This window comes from Suillus fuscotomentosus (assembly GCF_016647785.1).
Source record: "Suillus fuscotomentosus strain FC203 chromosome Unknown F5891scaffold_1, whole genome shotgun sequence".
NCBI lineage: Eukaryota > Fungi > Basidiomycota > Agaricomycetes > Boletales > Suillaceae > Suillus > Suillus fuscotomentosus.
In genome coordinates this window covers 660312-673548 of record NW_024539513.1, presented here as the reverse complement: position 1 = coordinate 673548, position 13237 = coordinate 660312, and the positions used below count along the sequence as shown (strand labels likewise).

The 13237-nt window shown below is 49.1% G+C and overlaps 7 protein-coding genes across 7 annotated transcripts; 5 read left to right on the top strand and 2 right to left on the bottom strand.

The window, feature by feature from the left end:
* The first annotated feature begins 27 nt into the window (after nt 1-27).
* On the top strand, nt 28-1543 carry F5891DRAFT_9924 (kinase-like domain-containing protein). Its single transcript, XM_041378178.1, has 2 exons — nt 28-440; nt 497-1543. The coding sequence occupies exons 1-2, from the start codon at nt 219-221 to the stop codon at nt 1391-1393; spliced, it is 1119 nt and encodes a 372-aa protein (XP_041233908.1). The 5' UTR covers nt 28-218; the 3' UTR covers nt 1394-1543.
* Nucleotides 1544-1785: 242 nt separating this feature from the next.
* On the top strand, nt 1786-3370 carry F5891DRAFT_938013 (uncharacterized protein; the record flags this gene model as incomplete). Its single annotated transcript, XM_041374145.1, has 3 exons — nt 1786-2192; nt 2251-2284; nt 2336-3370. The coding sequence occupies 3 exons, from the start codon at nt 1786-1788 to the stop codon at nt 3368-3370; spliced, it is 1476 nt and encodes a 491-aa protein (XP_041233907.1).
* F5891DRAFT_9998 (HIT-like domain-containing protein) lies at nt 3321-4172 on the bottom strand. The gene is made up of 3 exons (XM_041378574.1): nt 4006-4172; nt 3803-3948; nt 3321-3749 (listed from the first exon to the last, which is right to left on the bottom strand). Exons 1-3 carry the CDS (start codon nt 4109-4111, stop codon nt 3474-3476), a joined length of 528 nt encoding a protein of 175 aa, XP_041233906.1. The 5' UTR covers nt 4112-4172; the 3' UTR covers nt 3321-3473.
* A 94-nt stretch (nt 4173-4266) lies between these two features.
* Nucleotides 4267-7297, top strand: F5891DRAFT_937729 (uncharacterized protein; the record flags this gene model as incomplete). Its single annotated transcript, XM_041374122.1, has 10 exons — nt 4267-4607; nt 4654-5130; nt 5182-5339; nt 5388-5504; nt 5565-5675; nt 5710-6041; nt 6092-6205; nt 6253-6429; nt 6486-6892; nt 6943-7297. 10 exons carry the CDS (start codon nt 4267-4269, stop codon nt 7295-7297), a joined length of 2589 nt encoding a protein of 862 aa, XP_041233905.1.
* Nucleotides 7298-8111: 814 nt separating this feature from the next.
* F5891DRAFT_9841 (malate synthase) lies at nt 8112-10222 on the top strand. The gene is made up of 6 exons (XM_041377403.1): nt 8112-8475; nt 8527-8662; nt 8717-9046; nt 9109-9243; nt 9292-9496; nt 9561-10222. Exons 1-6 carry the CDS (start codon nt 8130-8132, stop codon nt 10029-10031), a joined length of 1623 nt encoding a protein of 540 aa, XP_041233904.1. The 5' UTR covers nt 8112-8129; the 3' UTR covers nt 10032-10222.
* A 633-nt stretch (nt 10223-10855) lies between these two features.
* On the bottom strand, nt 10856-12057 carry F5891DRAFT_992592 (uncharacterized protein). Its single transcript, XM_041378193.1, has one exon. The coding sequence runs from the start codon at nt 12008-12010 to the stop codon at nt 11282-11284; it is 729 nt and encodes a 242-aa protein (XP_041233903.1). The 5' UTR covers nt 12011-12057; the 3' UTR covers nt 10856-11281.
* A 129-nt stretch (nt 12058-12186) lies between these two features.
* F5891DRAFT_1097748 (uncharacterized protein) lies at nt 12187-13232 on the top strand. Its single transcript, XM_041363536.1, has 4 exons — nt 12187-12398; nt 12457-12536; nt 12601-12676; nt 12736-13232. The coding sequence occupies exons 1-4, from the start codon at nt 12233-12235 to the stop codon at nt 13041-13043; spliced, it is 630 nt and encodes a 209-aa protein (XP_041233902.1). The 5' UTR covers nt 12187-12232; the 3' UTR covers nt 13044-13232.
* Nucleotides 13233-13237: the final 5 nt, after the last annotated feature.

Sequence of the window (13237 nt, the reverse complement as noted above, 5' to 3'; positions counted from 1 at the left end):
GCCCACACCTCATAGCTACGTGGCAATTGCTGACATATGTTGGTAAGGCGACACTGCATGACATCTCTCGGATCCGCACCGTGTTCTACTTCTATCGGTAGCGAGCGTCTTGAGTCAAACATGGGTGCTTAACGTTATGACTTGGATAGGTGCTTAAAAGGCAGGCTGTATGTAGATGCCGCAGTGACGATAACCCAGCAATACCCATCTACTCGGACATGAGAGACGTTGACCTCACCACCATCGCTGGTGTACGAAGATATTTGTCTAATACCCCTTTCGCATCAGATACAATAAACGCGCTGACAGGAGGCTTCACCAACTTCACATACAGAATATACCCCAACGACTCATTCAAGGGCAGGGCAACATTGGTGTTGAAGTATGCAGCACCGTACGTCGCTGCACTCGGTACGATGGCTCTTTCTACAGAGCGCCAAGTGAGGCTTCTTTGAAGTGGCGTTACACAGGAACTAGACTGATAACGACCTGGCAGAAATACGATGTGGAAGCCTTACGGCTCGTCCGCAAGATGCACGCTGATGACGATGTCATCACCGTTCCTAACGTCCATCTCTTCGACGAAGAAGCCCACGTCATGATCATTGACGATTGCGGGACGGACGCTCGTACGCTGAAACAGTTGGTGATTGACGAGGCGCTACCACAGACACTCGCCGAAGAAATTGGTGCCACGATCGGTCGTTTCCTTGGGCGCGTCCATGCCTGGAACAAAGACGCGTCTTTCGATATGGGTATTTTCGGTAACAATGAAATGGGCAAGACGATCTCGGCTTTCGTTACATATGGTCGCCTCATATCTACGCTTAGCGGTAGAGATAATATCGCAGCTTTGGCGGATCCCGATCTCGATATTCCTGAGGGGAAACTGGCCGTTATCTCGAAGCTAGCGGAGACCCGCAGCCAGGAAATTGGTAGCGCGACGGAGGTGTTCACACATGGAGACTTCTGGCCTGGGAATATCATGGTAACCCTTCGGAGAGACTCGGAGGGGAACACGCTTGGGTTAGAGAAGCTTTATGTGCTGGACTGGGAGGTGGCGAAGGCGGGTCTTCGGGGGCTAGACATTGGTCAGTTCTGCGCAGAGATGCGGCTGCTTCAGCGTTTCTATGTAAGCCGCCAGGAGGAGACGTCCGAGATTATTAGATCCTTCCTCTTGGCTTATAGAGGAGGAAGTGGGCCTGATGAAGCGCTCGCGAGGGTTGCGATTGCACATGTTGGAGCACATCTGGTTACTTGGACGCCACGGGTGCATTGGGGAGACAAGGAAGACACTAGAAAGGCGGTTGCCGAAGGAGTTGAGTTGTTAATTGAAGGTGCTGAAGGGACGTCAGCGTGGCTGGAGGGTAGTCTCGTTGGAAAGTTGATGTGAAGGCAAGCTTCGTTACAATCACAAATATTGTGAAAGTCACATTAGCTCATTTAATTAGTACTATTCGGCTATTACTACACCGTGTTCATCGTCGCAAAGGGTCTTTATTCGACGCGCTACTTGGCTAGCTCATCCTTTTGATTTTGGCGCCATCCAGATACTTTCAAGGTTACAACGTCTTTGTGATCCGAGTCGTTATGTGTTAACTGCACAGTATAAAGTAGTTCTGGAACACTTCGTCCGGCGGTTGAATCACTTGGCCACATCACATCGTTGACCTTAACTCTAGCAGAACAGTAATGTCCCACGAAGTCTCTGAGTCACACTCGGTGGCAGCCGTTACCACTATAGTAGCTAGCGCCGCTAGCTTACCTTCTTCAACCTCTATGCTAATGCGCCAGCTGGATAGACTTCCTGCAGAGCTGTATAGTGCAATTATCAGTCACCTACCAGCAGACTCGTTCCAACAAGATGTCCTTGCCCTGACAAGAGCGATACCCAAATCGCCTGTGCCTATCTATCATTTATTCGAACGCATACACCTCAAGCATGCCCAGCAGATCGTACAATTGTATAGTCGCTTGCGCAATGCCAATAACGAGAGAAACTGGGTCAAGGACTTTGGTATCGTGACTTGGACTGTCGATGCTGATGTCCTCGTCAATTTACTAGGGATCCTCCCTCGAATATCTTCTCTCCTTCTCTTCGTGGGACCCAACTTTGCTCCAGAGCATCTTGAGGATATATTTCATGAGCCGAGGGAAGACCTGCGCTTCCTCTCTTTACGTTTCCGCCCCTAGTGAGTATCAACTTGTCAATTCCTTTCGTTCATCCCTCCTGACGTGTGTGTGATGAAGCGTCCAGAAAGCCACATATTTTCAATTTCTCAAGGTAACATCTCGCGTTGAATGTTATACTTTTCGCTCAACGTGCACTCGTCAGGGCGCTTATTTCGATACTACTTTGACTGCACTTTCCCGTTGGCCTTCCTACAAGTTACCAGCCCTATCTATCGTCCAGGATCCTCCCGAACCATTGATATCGAGTGCGAAACATTTTGCACAACCGCTCGTCTTCTTTCGACTCGAGCCAATATCTGTTCTATTGTGCTCAAAATATATCAGCTCATTGATCCACCTGCGTCTCCGTATACCATCTCGTCAAGTATCCCGATTTATCAGCAGCATCCCGTCCTCTGTCCCTGCATTACGCCTTCTTGACCTGTCCACATGTAACATTCTTGCCTCGGATATGGAGGGGATACTGATTCGATTTCATGGTCTGCAACATCTGATTCTTGATGGATGCAGTATTGCGCGAGACCAATCGCAGGCGACGGAATGGAACAACATTGGAAAGATATGTGCGACTGCAACTGTCAGGCGAGCAAAAGCACGGGAAAAGGAGTTGAAAACTTGGTTACAGCACAATGCAGCCACTACTACTACACTAGCAGGCATACCACAGCCCGCAGCAAGACGCATTAGACCAGGCCGGCGTGGTCTCGCCACAGCTACTATCTCGCTCAGGGAAGAACCTACCGCGTCAGAGCCAGATATTATTCACGTACCTGCTGGAATAGTTATTCCTAAGGTACGCATCGTTCCATCACCACCGGTGCTACTCTCCCTGTGCACGTCAGCATCCTTTATCACCGACATTCAACATCAGACCATTCGCGAGGAGTTTGAGAAGGGCTGGGATGAAGGGCTGGTACAAATCGCAGCCGTTAAGTCTAGGCTTTACGGATCTTGGAAAAATGGCATACGGATGATGCGCTTTATCGCCGATGCCAGCGGTGGCGGATATGATGGTCTGGAATCTATAGAGGGCGATAACGCATTCTACTCCGAACAGGATGGCAACGCGAGTCTGGCCCCGCCTGTATTGTGCCTTGCAGGATCAGGCACTTCAGGAAAGCATGTAGAGGGTTGCGGTCATAATATTGCTTGGAATGTCTGGAATGATACGATCTAGGTCAGGATAGACACACCTTCCTCTAGACGCTTAGATTTATCCTATGTATTTAAACCTCCCAGATTGCAGCAGAATGGGCGCGTAGCATTGCACTGCGTTGGGATCATGTAAAGAAACCTCTCAGCCATGTCGCCTCCTGTTCCATGTCTTCCAGCGTCCGCGGCAACCTGTCCTCGTCTGCATCGACTTTGAACTGGTGATGTTGCACCGTGGTGCTAGACACTTTGATATTTTGTAAGTCGCGGGGCAAGTCCGCTTCCGATTGCTCCAATGCAGGATATATATCATCCATTCTCTGCGAAAAGTAGTCTCCGTGGTATTTCCGAGGCATGATATGGAAGTGGACGTGAGGTATAGACTGTCCTGCAGCCTTTCCGTCCTAGACCGTATAGGTGAATATCGAGTCATATGTTCGTCTGCCAGTAGTTATACCTGGCATGCCACGGTCAACGCGTCACCGCCGTACGCTCGCTCGACCACTCGACCGACATTTTGGACAGAAGCGATGAGGGATGTTAACTCTGCTGTAGTGAGATCCGTCAAGCGCGGTACAGGTCGATTGGGGATTACAAGCACGTCTAAAAGTCCGGCTTATAAGCCTGAGATTGAAATATGGTACGAAGGGCTAAGCTCACGTCCTGGCACGATTGGCTTGAGATTGACGATGGCGTACGACAGCGCTGTCCTGTAGAACGCTTGTCTTGTAACTTCAATTGTGGAGAACAAGAGCGGAGGTGACATCTTTGAACCAAGTGTCGTTTTAAGTTATTTAGCGGAAGAGTCAAAGTTACTCGATACGGTTGAGTAAACAAAGTCATCCAGTCTCGTGCATCATCGAGGTCATCGCTCAAGTCTACACTCGACATCAACTTTGCACTCGGCTCTCTGATAGCCAAATGTCGAGTCCGACAGATATATTTTTGCCACCGACGCTACCGTATCCTATAAAAATCACATCTCTCGATGTCCAGCTAGGTGCTACTGTGCAGCGCGGGACCCGGCTATTGACGTACTCCTTCCTGTATTCATCCCCTGCAATAGTCTCGAAGCCAGAAACTCGGTTTGGCACATGGGACTGTTCAATTGAAGGAACTGTCGAGTCCTGGAGGGTCAAGTCTGGCGACTGCATCTCTACCCAGAAGGCGAAACAGAGGCCTATCATATGCATCACGGAGCCATGCAAGCATGGAGTTCAGATTGGGGGACTTTGCGGGCTGTGCGGGAAGGATATGACAGAGTGCGTATATCACTAGGTCGCATGAACTCTATTGACGCATGTTCAGATTTGATTATACGGGATTCTCTGATGCGTCGCGCGCATCTATCCAAATGACGCATTCTGCCTTCGGTCCAACGGTTTCCTTGGAGGAAGCCCGGAGGTTAGAGAAGGAGACAGCAGACCATTTACTCAAGTCAAGGAAACTTTCTCTCATCGTCGATCTTGACCAAACCATAGTGCATGCGACGGTCGACCCGACTGTGGGTGAGTGGATCGCAGAAGGCGAGGCATGGGAGGCCAGACAAACCAAGAAGAGATCGACTACTCCAAACGACGGACCTTCTGATGACGATTCTGACGGGACAGCGTCTGATGCTGAAGACGAATGCAATCCAAACTGGGAAGCTTTGCAGGACGTACGAAAGTTTCGTCTGGGTCCCGAATCGTTTGGAATGCTCTCAGTTCCAAGAGGCGGGAACAAAGGAAAGGGAAAGCAGAAACTAATCGAGAATGAAGGATGCATGTATTACATCAAACCTCGGTGCGTAGGGCCTTTACTTCATCGTCAGAGTGGCTAGCTCATTTCTACAAGACCTGGAACCCAGGAATTCTTTCAGAATATATCGGTAAAGTATGAGATGCATGTATACACCATGGGCACTCGAGCCTATGCAGAAGAGGTTTGTGCTGCCATCGACCCTGATGGTAAAATATTTGGAGGAAGGATTCTCAGTAGAGATGAAAGCGGGAGTGAGTGACTTTATCTGATAGTGATCTTGCAGCTCAACATCATTCAAGGTCTCACGCAGAAAAGTCTACAACGTCTATTTCCCTGTGATACATCCATGGTAGTTATCATCGATGATCGTGCAGACGTTTGGGAGTGGAGTCCGAACCTTATCAAAGTCATTCCGTGTTCGTGCCGTTGTTGTCATATCGTGCCTTAAAACCCCCACACTGATTTCCTTTTTCAAGATGACTTTTTCGTTGGCATAGGAGACATTAACTCTGCCTTCCTGCCCAAAATCGAACCTCTCGCACCCACAGTCCCATCTCCCTCTATTGGCGAGTCTTTTTTTAGAAAGGGTCTTCATCAAGTCGTGCTGACTGGATCAACTAGCCAAGCCGCCCTCACCTCCTGTTTCTGAATCCGAAACCCCGTCATTACCAACATCAACACCCGAAGAACGCGACAAAGCAGAGATGGAATCGAAGGCGATGCTAACACGAAATTCCATGGCGCTCGAAGCCCAAGTCGAAGAGCGTCCGTTAGCCAAGAAGCAAGAAGCTCTGCTGGAGTCTGACGATACCGGATCGACTGCACTACCTGGAGATTCATCATCCCATCATCCCAAGAGCGATACGAAGGCAGTAGCAAGCCCCAAGGCAGAGAAAGTTCCACGCAAGGCGTTATTGAAAAACGACGATACCGAGCTTCAACGGGTTGGCTATGTGTGTATCTTTCACATTGTAGAGTATAGCATTAATTAAATTTATTACAGCTACTTGGGGAAGTCCATCGTCGCTTCTTTACCTCATATGACAACAGATCGCCAGAAGACCGAGGTAAGAAACGACGGCCCACCCTTACACGCTCTAAAGCCCATGACGTGACAGTAAGTGGTTTATATCTCTCATGTAACGTCAATCAATTGCGCCGCAGAAAATTATTCCGCAAATGCGCGTGGATACTCTGCAAGGGGTGCATATATTATTTTCCAGTGTGATACCTCTTGATACAAAGCCCGAAACAACTGAGATCTGGAAAATAGCTCACATGTTTGGGGCACAATGCTACACTGAGCTATCCAGTCGAATTACCCACGTGGTTGCCGCCAAGGTCGCTCGCTCTCTATCTTTCATACGACTCTAGCTCATAGATCTTCTATTGTATAGCATGGCACAGTCAAGGTAGATGCCGCACGGAAGCGAGGGGGAATCAAGATTGTGTGGTTATCTTGGTTCACTGACTCGATAGCACTGTGGCGTCGACAAGATGAGACTCCATATTTACTGGATGACCCGTCAGCCGCAGCTCCCAATTCTAGTCCGATCCTCGACCCACACCAGATTTCTTCAGATCCGGAGCCCGATGCAGACGACTGGGACGTGGAGCCTGCCCCAGCAGGCAGCGCGTCCTTGGAGCTTCAGGACATCGATTGGAACGACATCAATGATGAAGTCGAAGCTGCTATGAACGAGAGCGATGATGAAGATGATGCCATGAGTGAAAGGAGTAGTGCGAGAAGTGTGTTATCTGATAACGACGATGCCATGCTTGATGAAACTCGAAGTCAACTAAGGTTCGAATCCCGCCCTTCAAATTGCCGGTTTAATTCCATCCTTCCTACAGTAGTCCAAATACTACTCCTCGACTGAAACGCAAAAGGCTACGAAGCGTCACACCTTCTGACAGTGGGACTAATGGGGTTGGTGACAAGCTGGGCGATGCTCTTCGTTCTCCCCTTGCCAAGCGCAAGAAACTAGCCGCAAGTCGAAGTGGAGCATCCAAACTGAAAGAGGCTGTCACTGCTGATGAATTGGTAGATACCGAGTCGCTCTCGGATCACAGCCGTAAACCTTCACCGTTGCTATCTGAACCTCTCAAGAATTTTGATGAAAGTGCTGAGGACGAAGATTATGCTGACGATGGAGACGATGAAGACGACGACTGGCTAGCTCACGAATTGGAAGTTGACTGGGGATAATTTCTGTCCATTTTGTTCACTCAATTGTTTGTTTTCGCGTTTTAGTGTATTTCCCTGCTTCTACGGAAGTAATATTGCATTGCATGCTACGATATCATACCAAGATCCTGCCAGTGGGTTCCTATCTCACCGCCGTCCCTTCGTTCCAGCGTATCATTATGGTTCGAGCCTAGATTTTAGTTATGATCACGATTTTCGGATAATCGGGCCATTGCAACAGCGCTTCTCGATCCAATCCCATCAGTACTAGTGTCTCCTTGGTGTCCATTGTGGCGCCACACCTCGAAACAGCTCTCGCCCCTGAGCCTGGGTTTGCAGTACTGGTACGGGTCTCACAGAACCGCTAGTAGGCAAAACTCAAGGTGGTGATTGCGTATTCGTCGATGAGACCTGCAAGTACGCGTGAACATGTTGATCTAGGCTTACGTACATGTGTGCTGACACGTCCCTAGAGGGACAGTCACTAGTCTTCTCGGTGCTTGCATCAACTCACCTATGCATATGTTTGTCCAAAAACGCGAGACCAGCCTGCGAGAGTATGTCACATATGTGGTGCAAGGATCGACTGCCAGAAGCGCGGCCAGGACAATCAAAATCGAAAAACGGGAACGGGAACGGGGAGGGCGCAAAACAGTGACTCGAACAATGACGTATATTCCGAAATGCGGACTCGGACGTGCGATGGACATCCGAAAAACGACGGGTCAATATTGGGTCAAAAACACATGCTCGCGGAAACACTAGCGCGGTGTGTCGGAGTCCCGAGACCTAGTACTACTTAATACGCACTCGTCTTACTCCTTACTCCTTACTCCCTATTCATTCCCAAATCATGGTTGCAGGTGTTCAGATTCACACAAAGGTCGCACAGGACGCCCAGTCTGAAATCCTTACCGATGGTGCAGTTGCATTTCTCGCTGCACTTCATAGAACCTTCGAGTCTACAAGACAGAGCCTCCTAGCCGCGCGCGATGATGCACAACGCAGGTTTGACTCAGGAGTACCTCTTGACTTTCCTCCTGAGACAGCCCACATCCGTGCTGAACCTTCATGGCACTGCGCACCCCCTGGACCCGGTCTTGAAGACAGACGCGTTGAGATCACGGGTCCTACTGACCGGAAGATGGTCATCAATGCTCTAAACAGTGGTGCGAAGACCTTCATGGCAGACTTCGAAGGTACGCGGATCATTTACGATGCTAATGATCGTGTTAATATAATGTATCCAGATTCTAGTGCTCCTACATTCGCAAACATGATTGTTGGTCAAGTGAATTTGCGGGATGCAATTAACCGACAGATCGACTTCTCATCCGGCGGCAAGCAATATAAGTTGTCTGAGAACACAGCTGTCCTTCTTGTCCGGTACGTTTTGATATCCTTGATACTGGCTCATTCAGTTGTTTATATTTTGTGTAGACCTAGGGGCTGGCACTTGGACGAGACACGTGTCACGGTCGACAACACCCCTATCTCGGGGTCTCTCTTCGACTTTGGGCTCTACTTCTACACCAATGCTCATGAGCTCATAAAGCGTGGCTCGGGCCCCTTCTTCTATCTTCCAAAGATGGAGCACTATCTCGAGGCCCGTCTGTGGAATGACGTCTTCCTCTTTTCCCAGTCCTACATTGGAATACCTCACAACACAATCAGGGCAACCGTCCTCATCGAAACGCTTCCCGCAGCATTCCAGATGGAAGAAATTCTATTTGAGTTGAGAAACCACTCTGCCGGACTCAATTGCGGAAGGTGAGGGAATATAGATGGTTTGTTGTGAATAGTCAATTTGCTCACTCACGTGGTATGGTCAGATGGGATTATATATTTAGTGCAATCAAGAAGCGCAGGGCCGATAGAAGTGCCGTATTACCAGACAGGAAGGATGTTACTATGACTGTGCCTTTCATGGATGCGTATGTGCGTCTTCTGATCCAAACTTGTCACAGGTAAGGCTATTTTCTGCGTGTTATCATAGTGCTTACACGTGTTTTTAGGAGGAAGGTTGCTGCTATGGGCGGCATGTCTGCACAAATTCCCATTAAAGATGACCCTAAAGCCAACGAGGTGGCAATGGAGAAGGTCCGAGCAGACAAGCTTCGTGAGGTCACGGCTGGCCATGATGGAACATGGATTGCGCACCCCTTGATCAACCAGATCGCTCGCAAGGTGTTTGACGAAAATATGCTGGGTCCTAATCAGGTTCGCACCTACGACATTTTTATCTTTGTCATAATTCATAATGCTTATCATCCATACGTTGTAGTATCACGTCCGACGTGAGGATGTGAAAGTCGCTGCGGCGGACTTGCTGAGCTCCAATGTTTCCGGAAAGATTACCGAGGACGGCATTCGCTCCAATGTCTCTGTGGCTCTCGCCTACTGCGGAGCTTGGATCGGTGGCAATGGCTGCATCCCTGTCAGCTACTTGATGGAGGATGCCGCTACTGCTGAGATCGCGCGGGTGCAGCTCTGGCAGTGGGTGAAGTACAGCTCACGTCTTGACACTGGCGAGCAGATTACCGCGCCGTATGTCGACCGCATCATCGCAGAGCAAGCACCCGGCGTCCAGAAGATCGCCCCAAGCGTCAAGGATGATCACTTGAAAATTGCTACAAAGTATCTCATGGATCAAGTCAGGCAACAATGGCCAAGCGAGTTTTTGACGAGTGACTTGATGCCATACTTGTCGATGGCTGATGGTGTTGAGGACAAGTGGCACAGGAGTGTTCTGTAAGAGTTCTCAATACGTGACTGTCTGTTCTATTGGTTTTGTCAATGCCTTCGTAGGTCTATGCGCTCAGAAGCCTGGAATATTCTTCCCAGTGTATTTGTAGTATCATACGGACTTGTTAATGGGCTAACAAATGTTATGTTAAGCCCAATATTTGCGTACGAGAAATACTACACACGCAATTTTTGAGACAGCCCTTGGAGCTTAAGATCTGTCGCTACTGTGCGAACGCCGTGCGCGTGAAGGAGTAAACCTGGTTGAGAGGAGCACCGCCGTAGACAGGTTACAAATACACGGAGCCACATGTGAGTAGGGTGCACCCTGTGACCGACCTTGAGCCTAATAAATTCTTCATCCTGTATCCTCGCCCTCAACCTTTGCGGATCCAGCAACCGAGCCAATTTGGTTCCTCCGGCTCTCCGAGATGCACGCTTGTGTAGACAGCGGCGTCCCTCACGGCGTCCTTCTTTCTACTCTTGGCTGCCATACATATGGAGGCTCACACTTAGTAGATGCATGATGCATACGTTACGAGTCAGCGCTGAAGATTACGCGATACCGCATGATACGTACCCGCCTAAATACACAGCCCAAGATAGTTGTTGAGAGTTCTGTCCGTGATGTCGCCCTTCAATATTCAATATTCAACCGATCGACGAATCGGTGAGGGTAAGTGTTGGGGCCAAACAATATTAGTCGGTCAGACAATATCCCGAAGAAAATGTTGTCCCGCTTCAGAAAATTGACGCACCACTTGTAGACACTAGCTGGCATCAAGGCGGATCTTGGCACACACGCCGCTGGTATTGTACTCTGGAACCACGGGATTTTGAAAGGCAAGTTTGTGTTTTATTTCTGTCGACCTGCAGGTGGGAAGCGGACAAGACAGTAGCCGGACAGAAAATCATAACCTCGCAATTCAATATGCGGTCCCCAAAGAAAGAGAAACTGTGTCTATTTATGTGGCAGTACGTCGAAAGGCATGATAAGAATTATGGAAAGGTACAATACAATTCACGTCGAGAAATTCGACCAAGTATACAATATAAACAGCTGCAGCCTCGAGCAAAAATGGGAATTTGTGGGCATGCTTTACAAGGAGCCGCCAGGGTTCTGTAACCCTGAACTGGCAGTGAATAAGGGGAATGCATTTCCTATATTCTAGAAGACTGATGAGCTCCGGACGCATAAAGACCGAACTACTCACTACGGTTTCGGAAGATTATCTTAATAAAGCTGGTGCATACCCGTTACTACGGAGACGGGTAGACAATGCCTGCGGCTGCTTCAAGACGAAGTACTTCATCCATCAAAGCATCCCTCCCTTCCTCGAGCCACCGGCAATACTCAACTGTTCGAAAGAGGACCCCGCTCTTGCCTTTGCTGTGACCCTTCCCCCTGCTACCGCTGCCCTTTGGTCTACCCCTGGTAGGCATGTCAATAGCCTGTGCACCAGCTGGGGCGAGAAGGGATATCAACTGGGCGTATCCCTCACGAATGGCGTTACGACGCTTTTGCTCTGACATGATATGATTGAGTCTTTTCTGAGGGGTCGATAGAAGGACTTTGGCTCTCCCCGTCTGACACGGGGCTGCAGAAGCTCGCTTGCGCTTTGTGCCTGTTGAATCTTGTTTCGAGGGAGAAGACGAAGTTGCGGACGATGAAGATGAAGGTCTGGCGTTTGAAGTATCTGATGGCATCTCAGATCGCTCTGGGAGTATCGGCGACATAATTTCTCCCGAATTATCTAGGTCACGCGCGCTTTGCTGCACAGGATAGGGCGCAGTGAGAGCGGGATCCGATTCGAAATCCCAATTAAAGTTGTCCAAGAATCCTAGCAGATCAGTTGTTTCGGATGGAGAGAAGAGGTCTGCAGATGATGGGATGGGAAGTAGAGGAGGGGATAAACTTGCGAGAGCAGGATCAAATACATACTCGAAATCGGAGAAGGGAGGTGGCTGAGACGGAGATTGGGATGACATGGTGGTGCAGGCAAGAACTGTTACCGACCCGGAATGAATCGATCACCGGTACGGTAATTACGGCACAGAACCATGCCTTGGCCGGTGTGGCGGAAGCTACCGGATGTACAAATACGCATAAATGGAGATAAATATCAATTAAATAGGTATTTTCGCTCCGATGAATTACTTATATTCCCGCTTTACCGAACAGCGTCGGAACCTCACCGCTCCGCAACACCCATGTCGGCTCTTAGTGAGGCATCTACACCGGCGCATGACGCGGCGTCGGCCATGGACGCACAACAGCTACATCAACTTCATCAACATGCTGCCGACGCTCAACAGCAGCAACAACATCCCTCCAATGGCCCATCGCCAGTCAACGATTCAGCAGCAACTCGTAAAGGTGAGCTTTGGCACCATAATCGTCAACGATGACACATATATGTATATATAATGTCCAGCAAAAGCCCCTTCAGTAAGGCGAGCATGTACTGCATGTCATACCGGTAAAACTCGTTGTAGTGAGGTATTGCCGTGCCAGGTTGGTACAGATCTCGAACAAACATATTCGTTCTACAATAAATTGACCGCGTACCTCCCATTAGAGCTGCTTAAAACGAGGTATCGGTGCAACATGCGCATATCCAGATCCTGAAAGCGACCAAAATCAGTCGCATCAAAGTAATTATTTGACTTCGCTGAAACGTAGTCTACTTATTCACGATCTTGTAATCTCTCAGCTCCTGGTGTGTCTACATTTGCTCAGGCACCCCTGGGATATGTCCATGGAGCACCTACTCTCAGCCAGCATCAATATTATGATTACAATGGTGCATTTACTGGCGCATCTTCATCTACCTTTCGGCCCAACAAACGGCCCCGTAATCTCACAGAGGAAGAGGCAGCCGCCATCACTAGGAATTTTAGTCGTGGAGACTTTTTTGTTGGCTCGAGCGCTCCTGTGCGCATTGATCCCCGTCTGCCAGTCAGGCTTACTCTAGGCGAGGGGGACCATGTGCATTTCAGTATCACAGAAACTTTGACGTGATTGAGCTATCTATTACTGGAAAATTAATCGGCTACTTCTTGCGTTCGTTGCCGAATCGCACTGTGTATCATTACGATCGTCACAACCGCCTTCTGAGGATTACTTTAGCGGTACCTCTCGCAAATCTCATGTACATAATATAATATTGTCGAAGAGGGCAGCGGGAATTATATTTATCGCACTTAAAAATTCAT

Excerpts from the sequence above, each read along its gene's own strand:
- F5891DRAFT_1097748 (XM_041363536.1), top strand. The coding sequence starts at position 12,233 with ATGTCGGCTCTTAGTGAGGCATCTACACCGGCGCATGACGCGGCGTCG. Across the intron at positions 12,399-12,456 it reads TTCAGCAGCAACTCGTAAAG|CAAAAGCCCCTTCAGTAAGG; the intron begins GTGAGCTTTGGC and ends TATAATGTCCAG. Across the intron at positions 12,537-12,600 it reads GTGAGGTATTGCCGTGCCAG|AGCTGCTTAAAACGAGGTAT; the intron begins GTTGGTACAGAT and ends ACCTCCCATTAG.
- F5891DRAFT_9841 (XM_041377403.1), top strand. The coding sequence starts at position 8,130 with ATGGTTGCAGGTGTTCAGATTCACACAAAGGTCGCACAGGACGCCCAG. Across the intron at positions 9,047-9,108 it reads GCCGGACTCAATTGCGGAAG|ATGGGATTATATATTTAGTG; the intron begins GTGAGGGAATAT and ends TGGTATGGTCAG. Across the intron at positions 9,497-9,560 it reads ATATGCTGGGTCCTAATCAG|TATCACGTCCGACGTGAGGA; the intron begins GTTCGCACCTAC and ends CATACGTTGTAG.
- F5891DRAFT_9998 (XM_041378574.1), bottom strand. The coding sequence starts at position 4,111 with ATGTCACCTCCGCTCTTGTTCTCCACAATTGAAGTTACAAGACAAGCG. Across the intron at positions 3,949-4,005 it reads CAAGCCAATCGTGCCAGGAC|ACGTGCTTGTAATCCCCAAT; the intron begins GTGAGCTTAGCC and ends CCGGACTTTTAG. Across the intron at positions 3,750-3,802 it reads CGTTGACCGTGGCATGCCAG|GACGGAAAGGCTGCAGGACA; the intron begins GTATAACTACTG and ends TATACGGTCTAG.
- F5891DRAFT_9924 (XM_041378178.1), top strand. The coding sequence starts at position 219 with ATGAGAGACGTTGACCTCACCACCATCGCTGGTGTACGAAGATATTTG. Across the intron at positions 441-496 it reads CTCTTTCTACAGAGCGCCAA|AAATACGATGTGGAAGCCTT; the intron begins GTGAGGCTTCTT and ends ACGACCTGGCAG.
- F5891DRAFT_992592 (XM_041378193.1), bottom strand. The coding sequence starts at position 12,010 with ATGTCATCCCAATCTCCGTCTCAGCCACCTCCCTTCTCCGATTTCGAG.